The following is a 13,981-nucleotide window of genomic DNA, read 5'->3' on the forward strand; positions in this document are numbered from 1 at the left end:
ACAGGAAGGCAGGCTTTGAGAAAGAAGGAATAGAATAAATAGTTGGGTAAGGACTTGAGCTACAATGCATCCTTTTGTTGGCGTCCTTGGGGCTCGCAGCATAAAAAGTCACAAAAACATGCTTTTGGAACATCTTTAGGGCCACACTGAGAAAAATAGACGTTACAAGAATAATTTAGTGTTCGTAATACTGTAAGATTAAAGTTGCAACACGATGAGAAAACATAATAAAAGAGGGAACGCTTGAATTTACAATCATAAAATGAGATTTTTCATGATGGGAAAAAAATCTAATTTCATAAGAATGAAGTTGTAATATGAGGAAAAATTGTTATAGGAGACTGAAATTATAATATTACAATAATTATTTTCTATTAATTTATATTAAAATTTAAAAAACCTTGCAATCTTTCAGAACTAAAAATTTAACAATTCAAGTTAAGCATAACAATTCACCAAAATAAAAGTTATACACTGTATAATTATAATATCATATAATTGACATTTATCGACTCATTTTTATCGGTCACATTTTTCCATATTGAATAAGTATTAACTCAAGAAAATACATTTTACTCAAACTTGTTAATACTACTATTGATACACATATACTGTACATATATATATATATACTAGGGCTGCAACAACTAATCGATTAAATCGATTAAAATCGATTATAAAAATAGTTGCCGATTAATTTAGTCATCGATTCGTTGGATCTATGTTATGCGCATGCGCAGAGGCTTTTAAAAAAAAATATATATATATATTTTTTTTTAAATAAATCTTTATTTATAAACTGCAACATTTACAAACAGCTGAGAAACAATAATCAAAATAAGTATGGTGCCAGTATGCTGTTTTTTTTCAATAAAATGCTGGAAAGAATAGAAATGTAGTTTGTCTCTTTTATCCGATTATCAATCGATCAATCGAAGTAATAATCGACAGATTAATCGATTATCAAATTAATCGTTAGTTGCAGCCCTAATATATACATATACATACATATGTGTGTAAGTATGTAATATATATATATATATATATATATATATATATATATATATATATATATATATATATATATATATGTATATGTGTGTATGTATGTATATATACATACATATATATATATATATAAACATACATACATATATATACACATACATATATATGTATGTACAGTATGTACATATATACATATATATACACATACATATATATGTATATATATGTACAGTATGTACATATATACATATATATATGTACAGTATGTGTATATATATATATATATGTATGTGTATATACATATATATGTATATATATATATATATATACACACACACACACACACACATGTATATATATATATACCGTATATAATTATCATTTCATATTTTTTTATTTAACTTAACAGAAGAAAATGTGTCTTAACAGATTGATAAAATAATTTAAAAAACATCTAATTTTACTAAAAAAGTATTACAGTGTATATTTATATTTGAATATAATATACTTATGTAACTGCAATTAACTTGTAGTGCTAGAAAAATACTTGAAATTGTTTGAGAATAAAGGGCATATGTAAAAAATATATAATTTTACAGCAAGTCATAATATTTTAATCATAAACGTATCAATGCATTAAAATGAAAACATTAGTGTTATACAAACATAAAGTGAAATGTTCTCCACAAATATTGATAGTATTAATATATTGCTGTTTCCTGAAAGACAGCAAATTATGACTTTGTCTGGTTATTCTTCCCTTTTATTAAAAAAAAATAAGGATTTTATTTTAATGTCTTATTCGTCTCCTAGTTGTACTTGTTTTCCTACAGCATGGCCCTAATACTTCTTTGGCAACAACGAGGAGGTCCTGCCACTCTTTGACAAACAAGATCCGCTTCTTTCAAAATATTTTTTCAAAAGGGCAGTGAAGAATGATGCAGTAAAAAGTGTTCCAATCAAGGAAAATGTGTCAGGTGACTGCTGGTGCAAATAGTTGCTTCTTCTTCTCACTTCATTGCAAAAATATTAGGTTGATGACTTTGGCGATGCATCATCAAAACAAAACAAAAAAAAGGTCTACGTCAACACACGGGCCACCTGTGCTTGGAGCTCCTTGTCGGGGTGTGACAGCAGCTCAACCAGTCGGCCGTGGAGCTGCGACGACTCGTCCAGCATCACCCGGAAGAGGCAGTCCTGCTTCCGCCGCAGCTGGTCGGCCACCTGCGCGGACGGCCTCCAGGCCTTCAGGTTGCCGGCGAACGTCAGCAGCCGCAGGAGCACCGCCGAGGCTGTTTGCACGTCAAAGAGCAGAATGACGGAAGCTGGGGCCTGAGGGCCAAAGCACACAGGAACACAGTCAATATTAGCGGCTACAAAGTGACATGTTACACATTTTTAAACACATGCAATCAAATAAGCGGACTTGGGAAAGCTTTTTTGTGCAAGTTGTGGTAGTTATATGAGCTATGATTCATGAGTGAGAGGAATAATGATAAATTGCGGTATTTTTGACAAAAAAACTCACTTTCTGTATGGAGGATGAAAACTAATTAACTCTACTGCCACCTAGTGGGTGCTGGCTGCACTATATATATCTATATTGCCAAAACTATTTGGCAACCTGCCTTGACTCACATATGAACTTGAAGTGCCATCCCATTCCTAACCCACAGGGTTCAATATGACCTTTTGCAGCTATTACAGCTTCAACTCTTCTGGGAAGGCTGTCCACAAGGTTGCGGAGTGTGTTTATAGGAATTTTCCACCATTCTTCCAAAAGCGCATTGGTGAGGTCACACACTGATGTTGGTCGAGAAGGCCTGGCTCTCGGTCTCCGTTCTAATTCATCCCAAAGGTGTTCTATCTGGTTCAGGTCAGGACTCTGTGCAGGCCAGTCAAGTCCATCCACACCAGACTCTGTCATCCATGTCTTTATGGCCCGCTCCAAACTGTTCCCACAAGGTTGGGAGCATGGAATTGTCCAAAATGTTTTGGTATCTTGGAGCATTCAAAGTTCCTTTCACTGGAACTAACTCCTGAAAAACGACCCCACACCATAATTCCTCCTCCACCAAAAAATATATATGTCCTGCTTGAAATTGCATGCCTTTTAAACTTTAATAGCAGTGTTTCCCACACATTAATTTATTTGTGGCGGCACGCCACAAAAGAATTACGTCCGCCACAATTTAAAAAAAAAAAAAAATTTATTTATTTATTTATTTTGTCCTGTCCAGCTTCTCAGGCAAATCATATAGTTGATGTAGATGCCCATATAGGATGTTCAGATTTACTTTACAAAAGAGAAGTGTAGGATACTTCTCTTGTTGTCTTATTTGTATTTGACCACTACTGTTTTGTTTATTTGTTACTGACTGTGGCAGGACACCTCTGCCTCTGTTTCACTTTATGTTGCTGGTAAATAATATGGTTGTAGTAGTAGGCTAAAGTTAAATTATTTAGTATGCACTAATTAAAGGAGCAGAGCTTTAAGAGACATTTTAGCTTGTATATTTTATAAGAAATATTTTTTGTAAGAACCACAATTAATAAATATATTTCAGTGAATAACTTATTGTTCAAATCTGTATATAAATATGTACATAAAGTGTTGTAATTATATTGTAAAATGGATGGATAGATGGACGTTTAAAACAAAACTGTTATTATTAATTAGTAAGTATACATTTTTTGAGCCTTTTTAGAGAAAATCATAACATTGTCGTAAATTATGCAAATTACTCGATGATGTCATGGTGACCACGCCCATAGCCACGCCCCCACCGCCACTTGTATCTTGGCAGTTTATGGGAAACACTGAATAGTATCCATTAGTGCAGGGGTCGGCAACCCAAAATGTTGAAAGAGCCATATTGGACCAAAAATAAATCTGTCTGGAGCCGCAAAAAATGTAAAGCCTTATATAAGTCAACACGTGATAAAAGTGTCCATATTAGCTATCCGTTCTAATTCATACCAAAGGTGTTCTATCGGGTTCAGGTCAGGACTCTGTGCAGGCCAGTCAAGTTCATCCTACACCAGACTCTGTCATCCATGTCTTTATGGACATTGCTTTGTGCACTGGTGCACAGTCATGTTAGAACTGTTCCAACAAGGTTGGGAGCATGGAATTGTCCCAAAATGTTTTGGTATCCTGGAGCATTCAAAGTTCCTTTCACTGGAACTAAGGGACCAAACCCAACTCCTGAAAATCAACCCCCACACCATAATTCCTCCTACACTAAATTTCACGCTCGGCACAATGCAGTCCGAAATGTAGCGTTCTCCTGGCAACCTCCAAACCCAGACTGGTCCATCAGATTGCCAGATGGAAAAGCGTGATTCGTCACTCCAGAGTCTGGTCTAGAGTCCAGTGGCGACGTGCTTTACACCACTGCAGGGGTCACCAACGCGGTGCCCGCGGGCACCAGGTAGCCCGTAAGGACCAGATGAGTAGCCCGCTGGCCTGTTCTAAAAATAACTCAAATAGCAGCACTTACCAGTGAGCTGCCTCTATTTTTTTTTAAAATTTTATTTACTAGCAAGCTGGTCTCGCTTTGCTCGACATTTTTAATTCTAAGAGAGACAAAACTCAAATAGAATTTGAAAATCCAAGAAAATATTTTAAAGACTTGGTCTTCACTTGTTTAAAAAAATTCATAAATTTTTTTTACTTTGCTTCTTATAACTTTCAGAAAGACAATTTTAGAGAAAAAATACAACCTTAAAATTGATTTTAGGATTTTTAAACACATATACCTTTTAAATTCCTTCCTCTTCTTTCTGACAATTCAATGTTCAAGTAAATTTATTGTTTTTATTGTAAAGAATTATCAATAAATTTTAATTTAATTCTTCATTTTAGCTTCTGTTTTTTCGACGAAGAATATTTGTGAAATATTTCTTCAAACTTATTATGATTAAAATTAAAAAAAAAATTATTCTGGCAAATCTAGAAAATCTGTAGAATCACATTTAAGTCTTTTGAATTTCTTTTAAAATTTTTGTTTTGTAAAATCTAGAAGAAATAATGATTTGTCTTTGTTAGAAATATAGCTTGGTCCAATTTGTTACATATTCTAACAAAGTGTAGATTGGATTTTAACCTATTTAAAACATGTCATCAAAATCCTGAAATGAATCTTAATCAGGAAAAATTACTAATCATGTTCCATAAATTATTTTTAAATTTTTTTCAAAAAGATTCGAATTAGCTAGTTTTCCTCTTCTTTTTTTCGGTTGAATTTTGAATTTTAAAGAGTCGAAATTGAAGATAAACGGTTTCAAAATTAAATTGTCTTTTTTTTTCGTGTTTTCTCCTCTTTTAAACCGTTCAATTAAGTGTAAATATCATTAATTATTAATAATAACATAGAGTTAAAGGTAAATTGAGCAAATTGGCTATTTCTGGCAATTTATCTAAGTGTGTATCAAACTGGTAGCCCTTCGCATTAATCAGTACCCAAGAAGTAGCTCTTGCTTTCAAAAAGGTTGGTGACCCCTGCACCACTGCATCCGACGCTTTGCATTGGTCTTGGTGATGCACGGCTTAGACGCAGCTGCTTGACCATGGAAACCCATTCCACGAAGCTCTCTGCGTACTGTACGTGGGCTAATTGGAAGGTCACATGACGTTTGGAGCTCTGTAGTAACTGACTGTGCAGAAAGTCTTTGCACTATGCTGACCCCTCTGTCAGTTTACGTGGCCTACCACTTGCTGGCTGAGTTGCTGTTGTTCCCAAACTCTTCCATTTTCTTATAATAAAGCCCACAGTTGACTTTGGAATATTTAGGAGCGAGGAAATTTCACGACTGGATTTGTTGCACAGGTGGCATCCTGTGACAGTTGCATGCTGGAAATCACTGAGAGCGGCCCATTCTTTCACAAATGTTTGTAGAAACAGTCTCCATGCCCAAGTGCTTGATTTTATACACCTGATTCTCATCATTTGGATGGGTGGCCAAATACTTTTGGCAATATAGTGTACATGTACACTACCGTTCAAAAGTTTGGGGTCACATTGAAATGTCCTTATTTTTGAAGGAAAAGCACTGTACTTTTCAATGAAGATAACTTTAAACTAGTCTTAACTTTAAAGAAATACACTCTATACATTGCTAATGTGGTAAATGACTATTCTAGCTGCAAATGTGGGCTTTATTATCTACATAGGTGTATAGAGGCCCATTTCCCGCAACTATCACTCCAGTGTTCTAATGGTACAATGTGTTTGCTCATTGGCTCAGAAGGCTAATTGATGATTAGAAAACCCTCGTGCAATCATGTTCACACATCTGAAAACAGTTTAGCTCGTTACAGAAGCTATAAAACTGACCTTCCTTTGAGCAGATTGAGTTTCTGGAGCATCACATTTGTGGGGTCAATTAAACGCTCAAAATGGCCAGAAAAAGAGAACTTTCATTTGAAACTCGACAGTCTATTCTTGTTCTTAGAAATGAAGGCTTTTCCACAAAATTGTTTGGGTGACCCCAAACTTTTGAACGGTAGTGTATTTATATAGAGCAGGGGTCACCAACGCGGTGCCCGCGGGCACCAGGTCGCCCGCAAGGACCAGATGAGTCGCCCGCGGGCCTGTTCTAAAAAAAAAAAAAAAAAAAAAAAATGTAAAAAAAAAAAAAAAAAAAAATTTTTTTTTTTTTTTTTTTTTTTTTTTAAATTAAATCTACATAGAAAAAACACAAGATACACTTTCAATCAGTGCATCAACCCAAACAACCTCCCCCATGCACACTCATCCACACAAAAGGGGTTATTTCTTTCTGCTACCAATATTCTGGTTCCCACAACATAGACAACACATCTGCAAGGGACACAGTCCCTGAAGCACACATGATTGTATAGGCTGCTGGTCCACTAACATTTTCATTAATTACTATTTTTTATGTAATTATTTTTATATTGTTTTACTTTCTTTTTTATCCAAGAAAATGTTTTTTATTTATTTATCTTATTTTATTTTATTTTATTAAAAAAAGGGCCTTATCTTCAACAGACCAGGTTGTCAATGAAATTAGATTTTTTTAAAGGGTTTTTTAAACCAGGCCCAGTCCAGATAATGTTCAAGTCGGACTCAGCAACACACACCTTCATTCATGTACACAGAAAAAAATTAGGGAACACAACAGATTGCATATAATTTATAAACAAAACACTTTGCATTCCATTCGAAAGGACGTTCCCTTTAGATTTCCGATCCTTAACATTTTACATTTATCATAATTAAGCTTAAGGCCAGATTGCTGTGAAAATATGTCCAAAAGATTAAGAAGGTTCCGCAAACAATGAGGAAAAATCTTATCTTTGTGAATCAGCCTTTTCTGACATGAACTTCATCAAGAACAAACACAGAACACGCCTCACTGATGCACATCTGCAAGACTCACTCAGAGTTGCAGTGTCAAGTTACACACCAGAGTACAACTCACTAGTTAACAGCATGCAATGCCAGGCTTCCCACTAACTGACAAAGAAACAGATAACAGATTTGGTGTCCAGTTCAAAGTGTGACATGATTTAAAAATTTGAGAGTTTACTTTTGTATTTTACATGAGTTATTATTTGTACAAACATGGTGCAAAGTAATTCATGATTTGTTAAAAAATGTTAGTGGCTAGCTAGTTAAAATGGGATATTGTGATTTCACAAGACTGTCTTAGAAGTGATCATTTGAAAGTGTTCAATTTGAAAAATGTGCATTTAGAGAAAATGTAAAAATAAAGTGTTGCATATTGATATTTATCTGTTTCTATATATATTTATTGTGAGAAATCATTAAGATGATCAGTGTTTCCACAAAGATAAATATCATTAATTATTAATAATAACAGAGTTAAAGGTAAATTGAGCAAATTGGCTACTTCTGGCAATTTATTTAAGTGTGTATCTAACTGGTAGCCCTTCGCATTAATCAGTACCCAAGAAGTAGCCCTTGGTTTCAAAAAGGTTGGTGACCCCTGATATAGAGCATGGGTGTCAACCCCGTTTTCATTGAGGGCCACATCGCAGTTATGGTTGCCCTCAGAGGGCCACTATGGTTCGGAAAATACGGTAACTTGAAATATTTTGTAACTTTACAAACGTCGTTTATCTAAAGATTGAACAATTTTGGTCCTAGTATGGGTGTGTTGTGCCAAAAAGGGGGGAAACACAATCCAGTGCGCTCAAACTAACTAACTGTATCGCGCTTTAGGTGCTATGTGAGTGCATCCTAAAATCAACCCGCTTACCTGAGCCTGAACGATATCATCCATCATGTCTGGATTAGACGACAAATTCACCAGCACTTTTAAGGTCTGAACCTGAAACAAAGCGTTTTTTCACGGTTATTGAACAAAAATCGATAAATAATACAAACCCCAAAAGGAGTGAAGTTGTCACGTTGTGTAAATGGTAAATAAAAAGAGAATACAATGATTTGCAAATCCTTTTCAACTTATATTCAATTGAATAGACTGCAAAGACAAGATATTTCATGTTCACACTAAGAAACTTTGTTATTTTTTGCAAATATTAGCTCATTTGGAATTTGATGCCTGCAACATGTTTCAAAAAAGCTGGCACAAGTAGCAAAAAAGACTGAGAAAGTGGAGGAATGCTCATCAAACACTTATTTGGAACATCCCACAGGTGAACAGGCTCATTGGAAACAGGTGGGTGCCATGATTGGGTATAAAAGCAGCTTCCATGGAATGCTCAGAAATTCACAAACAAGGACGGGGCGAGGGTCACCACTTTGTCAACAAATGCCTGAGCAAATTGTTTAAGAATAACATTTCTCAACCAGCTATTGCAAGGAATTTAGGGATTTCACCATCTACGCTCCGTAATATCATCAAAAGGTTGAGATAATGTGGAGAAATCACTGCACATAAGCCATGATATTACAGACCTTTGTTCCCTCAGGCGGTACTGCATCACAAAGCGACATCAGTGTGTAAAGGATATCACCACAATGGGCTCAGGAACACTTCAGAAAACCACTGTCAGTAACTACAGTCGGTCGCTCCATCTGTAAGTGCAAGTTAAAACTCTACTATGCAAAGCGGACGCCATTTATCAACAACACCCAGAAACGCCGCCGGCTTTGCTGGGCCCGAGCTCATCTAAGATGGACTGATGCAAAGTGGATAAGTGTTCTGTGGTCTGACGAGTCCACATTTCAAATTGTTTTTGGAAACTGTGGATGTCGTGTCCTCCGGAAAGAAGAGGAAAAGAACCATCCGGATTGTTCTAGGCACACATTTTAAAAGCCAGTATCTGTGATGGTATGGGGGTGTATTAGTGCCCAAGACATGGGTAACTTACACATCTGTGAAGGCACCATTAATGCTGAAAGGTACATACAGGTTTTGGAGCAACATATGTTGCCATCCAAGCAACGTTATCATGGACGCCCCTGCTTATTTCAGCAAGACAATGCCAAGCCACGTGTTACATCAACGTGGCTTCATAATAAAAGAGTGCGGGTACTAGACTGGCCTGCCTGTAGTCCAGACCTGTCTCCCATTGAAAATGTGTGGTGCAATATGAAGCCTAAAATATGAGAAGGGAGACTGTTGAACAACTTAAGCTGTACATCAAGCAAGAACGGGAAATAATTCCACTTCAAAAATGTGTCTCCTCAGTTCCCAAACCTTTACTGAGTGTTGTTAAAAGGAAAGGCCATGTAGCACAGTGGTAAAAATGCCCCCGTGACAACTTTTTTGCAATGTGTTGCTGCCATTAAATTCTAAGTGAATGAGTTTCTTAGTTTGAACGTGAAAATATCTTGTCTTTGCAGTCTATTCAGTTGAATATAAGTTGAAAAGGATTTGCAAATCATTGTATTCTCTTTTTATTTACCATTTACACAACGTGGCGACTTCACTGCTTTTGGGGTTCGTAACACAAGAACATTCACCAAGAGGCGAAGGAGCTTACCTGTAACGTTTCATTGCACACCACGAGCAGCGAGAGTAAAAGAGTCACCGAGTCCTTGAGCAAGTACTGGTGTTTGTCCGTGACGGACAGATTCGTTAGCAGCCTGAGAGCGCCGAGCTGGAGGTCAGAGTTCACCGAAGACATCTCGATCAACTCCAGCACTTGTGGCACATAAACCTGCACGGACAGAGATGGGTTTTTGTCCTGTTTACACTGCAAAAACTGAAATCTACGTAAGATTAAACATCTCAAATAATGGTGATATTTGCTCATTTTCTGTCTGATAAGATAATTCTTCTCACTAAGCAGATTTGATGTTAGAGTGCTTTACTTGTTTTAAGTGTTTTTGGTCCTTAAATGATCTCAGTAAGATATTACAGCTTGTTGCTGAGATTTGATGACCTATATTGAGTAAAACATGCTTGAAACTAGAATATCAACTGTTGCAAAGCTGTGTCATCAACACTCACAAGTATAAAACTGCTTTTTTAAAGTAATCATTTCTTATTTCAAGCATGAAAAAAAATATCATGATTTTGACATAATTGTGTCTCATAATTAAAACAGATGACAGCCAAATGGACTTGGCCGTTTTATTTTCAATGAAACAATAGAAAATACATACTCATAAAGTAGTACAGTTGGCACAGTACAGTAAACTAGTTAATAAAGTTAATATTGAAACATTTAACATGTGACATTTCAAACAATTTTGAACAGAAATAGTTCATGCACATTCAGGTAAATTGTTCAAAATTACAATTAAAAAAAATTTGGGCCGGGGGCCGGGCTGTATATATGCGCACTAATTGACTGAAAGAGCACGCACTTGACGCGATGATGTCATGTTATCCATGGAAAAATGCATTTTTAGACAATATGATTTGCCTGAGCGGCGAGGAGACCCCGAGAGTAACAAGCGGTTGCCTTGTTGCCTTTCCATTAAGAACAATAAATTAGTTTTTAGTAGGGATGTCCGATAATATCGGCCTGCCAATATTATCGGCCGATAAATGCGTTAAAATGTAATATCGGAAATTATCGGTATCGGTTTTTTTATTATCTGTATCGTTTTTTTAAAATTAAATCAACATAAAAAACACAACATACACTTACAATTAGTGCACCAACCCAAAAAACCTCCCTCCCCCCATTTCTTTCTGTTATCAATATTCTGGTTCCTACATTATATATCAACATATATCAATACAGTCTGCAAGGGATACAGTCCGTAAGCACACGATTGTGCGTGCTGCTGCTCCACTAATAGTACTAACCTTTAACAGTTAATTTGACTCATTTTCATTAATTACTAGTTTCTATGTAACTGTTTTTATATTGTTTTACTTTCTTTTTTATTCAAGAAAATGTTTTTAATTTATTTATCTTTTTTTTTTTTTTTTTTTTTTTTAAAGGACCTTATCTTCACAATACCTGGTTGTCCAAATTAGGCATAATAATGTGTTAATTCCACGACTGTATATATCGATATCGGTTGATATCGGTATCGGTAATTAAAGAGTTGGACAATATCGGAATATCGGATATCGGCAAAAAGCCATTATCGGACATCCCTACTCACAAGTATAAAAGTACTTTTTTAAAGTAATAATTTCTTATTTCAAGCATGAAAAAAAATATGATTTTGACATAATTGTGTCTCATAATTGAAACAGATGACAGCCAAATGGACTTTGCTGATTTATTTTCAATGAAACAATAGAAAATACGTACTCATATAGTAGTACAGTTGGCACAGTACAGTAAACTACTTAATAAAGTTAATATTAAACATTTAACATGTGACATTTCAAACAATTTTGAACAGAAATAGTTCATGCACATTCAGGTAAATTCTTCAAAATTACAATTAAAAAAAATTTGGGCCGGGGGCCGGGCTGTATATATGCGCACTAATTGACTGAAAGAGCACGCACTTGACGCGATGATGTCATGTTATCCATGGAAAAATGCATTTTTAGACAATATGATTTGCCTGAGCGGCTAGTAGACCCCGAGAGTAACAAGCGGTTTCCTTGTTGCCTTTCCATTAAGAACAATAAATTAGTTTTTAGTAGGGATGTCCGATAATATCGCTCCACTAATAGTACTAACCTTTAACACTTAATTTTACTCATTTTCATTCATTACTAGTTTCTATGTAACTGTTTTTATATTGTTTTACTTTCTTTTTTATTCAAGAAAATGTTTTTAATTTAGTTATCTTATTTTATTATTTTAAAAAAAAAAGTACCTTATCTTCACCATACATGGTTGTCCAAATTAGGCATAATAATGTGTTAATTCCACGACTGCATATATCGGTATCGGTTGATATCGGTATCGGTAATTAAAGAGTTGGACAATATCGGAATATCGGATATTGGACATCCCTAGTTTTTAGTATAAGTTTGCTGGTTTTAAGAAATGTAATGCCGAGCGCATATCATTATGTCAAGATAACAGCACTAGCATTTACTTCATTTAAGAACATTTTTCAACATATTGAGCAAAAAGGTCTCATATTTTCTTTTTCTACCAAGAAAAGCGCACTTGTTATTAGTGAGAATATACTTATTTTAAGGTATTTTTGGGTTCATTGAGGTTAGCTAATTTGACTTGTTTTGGAAAGTCTTGACAAGCCGAATTTTCTTATTCTATTGGCAGATAATTTTGCTTAGTTCAAATAAAATACCCCGAATTTTTGTATTTGTTTTCCTTGTTTTTGAACACTGACTTTTTGCAGTGTATTATTACCAGACCGACACATTGTGCATGCAGAACATATGCTTGTGTACCTTCAGTTGCTCCTGGTTTTCCACGTTCATGCACAGATTACTCAAAGCATTCAGAGCGTGGGCTTTCACCTCAGGTGCAGGGTCAGAGAGGAGGCCACCTATGACGGGAATCCCTTCAAACTCACGAATAACGTTCTATAGGGGGACAAGGGGGGTAAACATGTATATTACCAGCATGACGTCGGGAATGTGATGTTTTTGAGGGCCAGTACCTGATTCACGGTAAAGGCCGCGGCGTTTCCTAATGTGAGTAAAAGACGACACCTGTCGGGTGGACTCGTGCTGGTTTGAAGACACGCCAGCAGCATTTTCAGGTGCTCCGGTCGCAGGTTGCCCGGGGTCTGGTGCGTGGCGTCGCCTGCGCCGACCAATGTGGGATTTAGAAGGGTTTCAATGGAATTTTTAAACAAGACGAAGAAAATGTTGGCACTGAAATGAATGGACATTACCGTATTTCCCGGACTATAAGGCGCACTTAAAAAACTTATTTTTCCTCAAAACTGGACAGTGCGCCTTATAACCCGGTGCGCCTAATGTACGGAATCATTTTGGTTTTGCTTACCGACCTCGAAGCAATTCAAGATTAAACAAACAAAAAGTGCACAGGGTTACAGAGCAGGAAGGCTGATGGGTTGCCACGAGGCGCCCCGTAAAAGATAAGAAAAAGGTAAAACGCTGGGGAAGAAGATGAGTAGAAAAATACAATCTAGACTGAGCTCCTAAGGTGGCCTAGTCTGGAGTGGGAAAAAACCTCCACGCCACGCACACATAAACATGTTACATTTAATCACGACAACTCGCAACAGAGGGGCGGGGAGTTGGGGCCCTGGAGGTCGACTGCTGCTATGAAGCGCTGCCAGCCGTCCATCACCCCGAGGAGAATCAAGCGGTGGTGAAGGCGTGGGGTGGGGGAGGGTGTGTGTGTGTGTGTATATGCCCATTGTCTTGGGTGTGTCGATGTAATGTTCATAGGCTGGGGCCGTTCTGCATGCAAGCAAAAGTTTGACTCCAGGTGTCCATCATTGAGGTGTCCTCGGGGGGTGTTGTCAGAACAGCCTGTTCCTGTTGTTCACAGTGTCAAGGCCATTCGAGGGAGTCAAATCCTAGATTGGGATGTTTGTTTTCCGCGAGCAGACATTACAATGACTTGTCTGTTCTATTTGTCTATGCTGGCCCTCATATTCAATTCAGTCAAACATAAGAGATATGTGTAGACTGCACTATGACTCAA

The 13,981-nt window shown here is 36.5% G+C and overlaps 1 protein-coding gene across 1 annotated transcript in view; it reads right to left on the reverse strand.

Moving 5' to 3' along the window:
- Positions 1 to 1,570: 1,570 nt before the first annotated feature.
- LOC133645845 (armadillo repeat-containing protein 10-like) overlaps positions 1,571 to 13,981 on the reverse strand; it is a 16,735-nt gene continuing 4,324 nt past the window's right edge. Inside the window, exons 2-6 of the mRNA XM_062040752.1 lie at positions 12,963 to 13,108; positions 12,751 to 12,885; positions 9,953 to 10,129; positions 8,260 to 8,331; positions 1,571 to 2,340 (exon numbers count right to left, since the gene is read on the reverse strand). Coding sequence (XP_061896736.1) covers positions 2,089 to 2,340; positions 8,260 to 8,331; positions 9,953 to 10,129; positions 12,751 to 12,885; positions 12,963 to 13,108 — 782 coding nt within the window. The 3' untranslated portion in view covers positions 1,571 to 2,088. The remainder of the gene's footprint in view (positions 2,341 to 8,259; positions 8,332 to 9,952; positions 10,130 to 12,750; positions 12,886 to 12,962; positions 13,109 to 13,981) is intronic.

The sequence above is a fragment of the Entelurus aequoreus genome, linkage group LG03 (assembly GCF_033978785.1).
Source record: "Entelurus aequoreus isolate RoL-2023_Sb linkage group LG03, RoL_Eaeq_v1.1, whole genome shotgun sequence".
Taxonomy (NCBI): Eukaryota; Metazoa; Chordata; class Actinopteri; order Syngnathiformes; family Syngnathidae; genus Entelurus; species Entelurus aequoreus.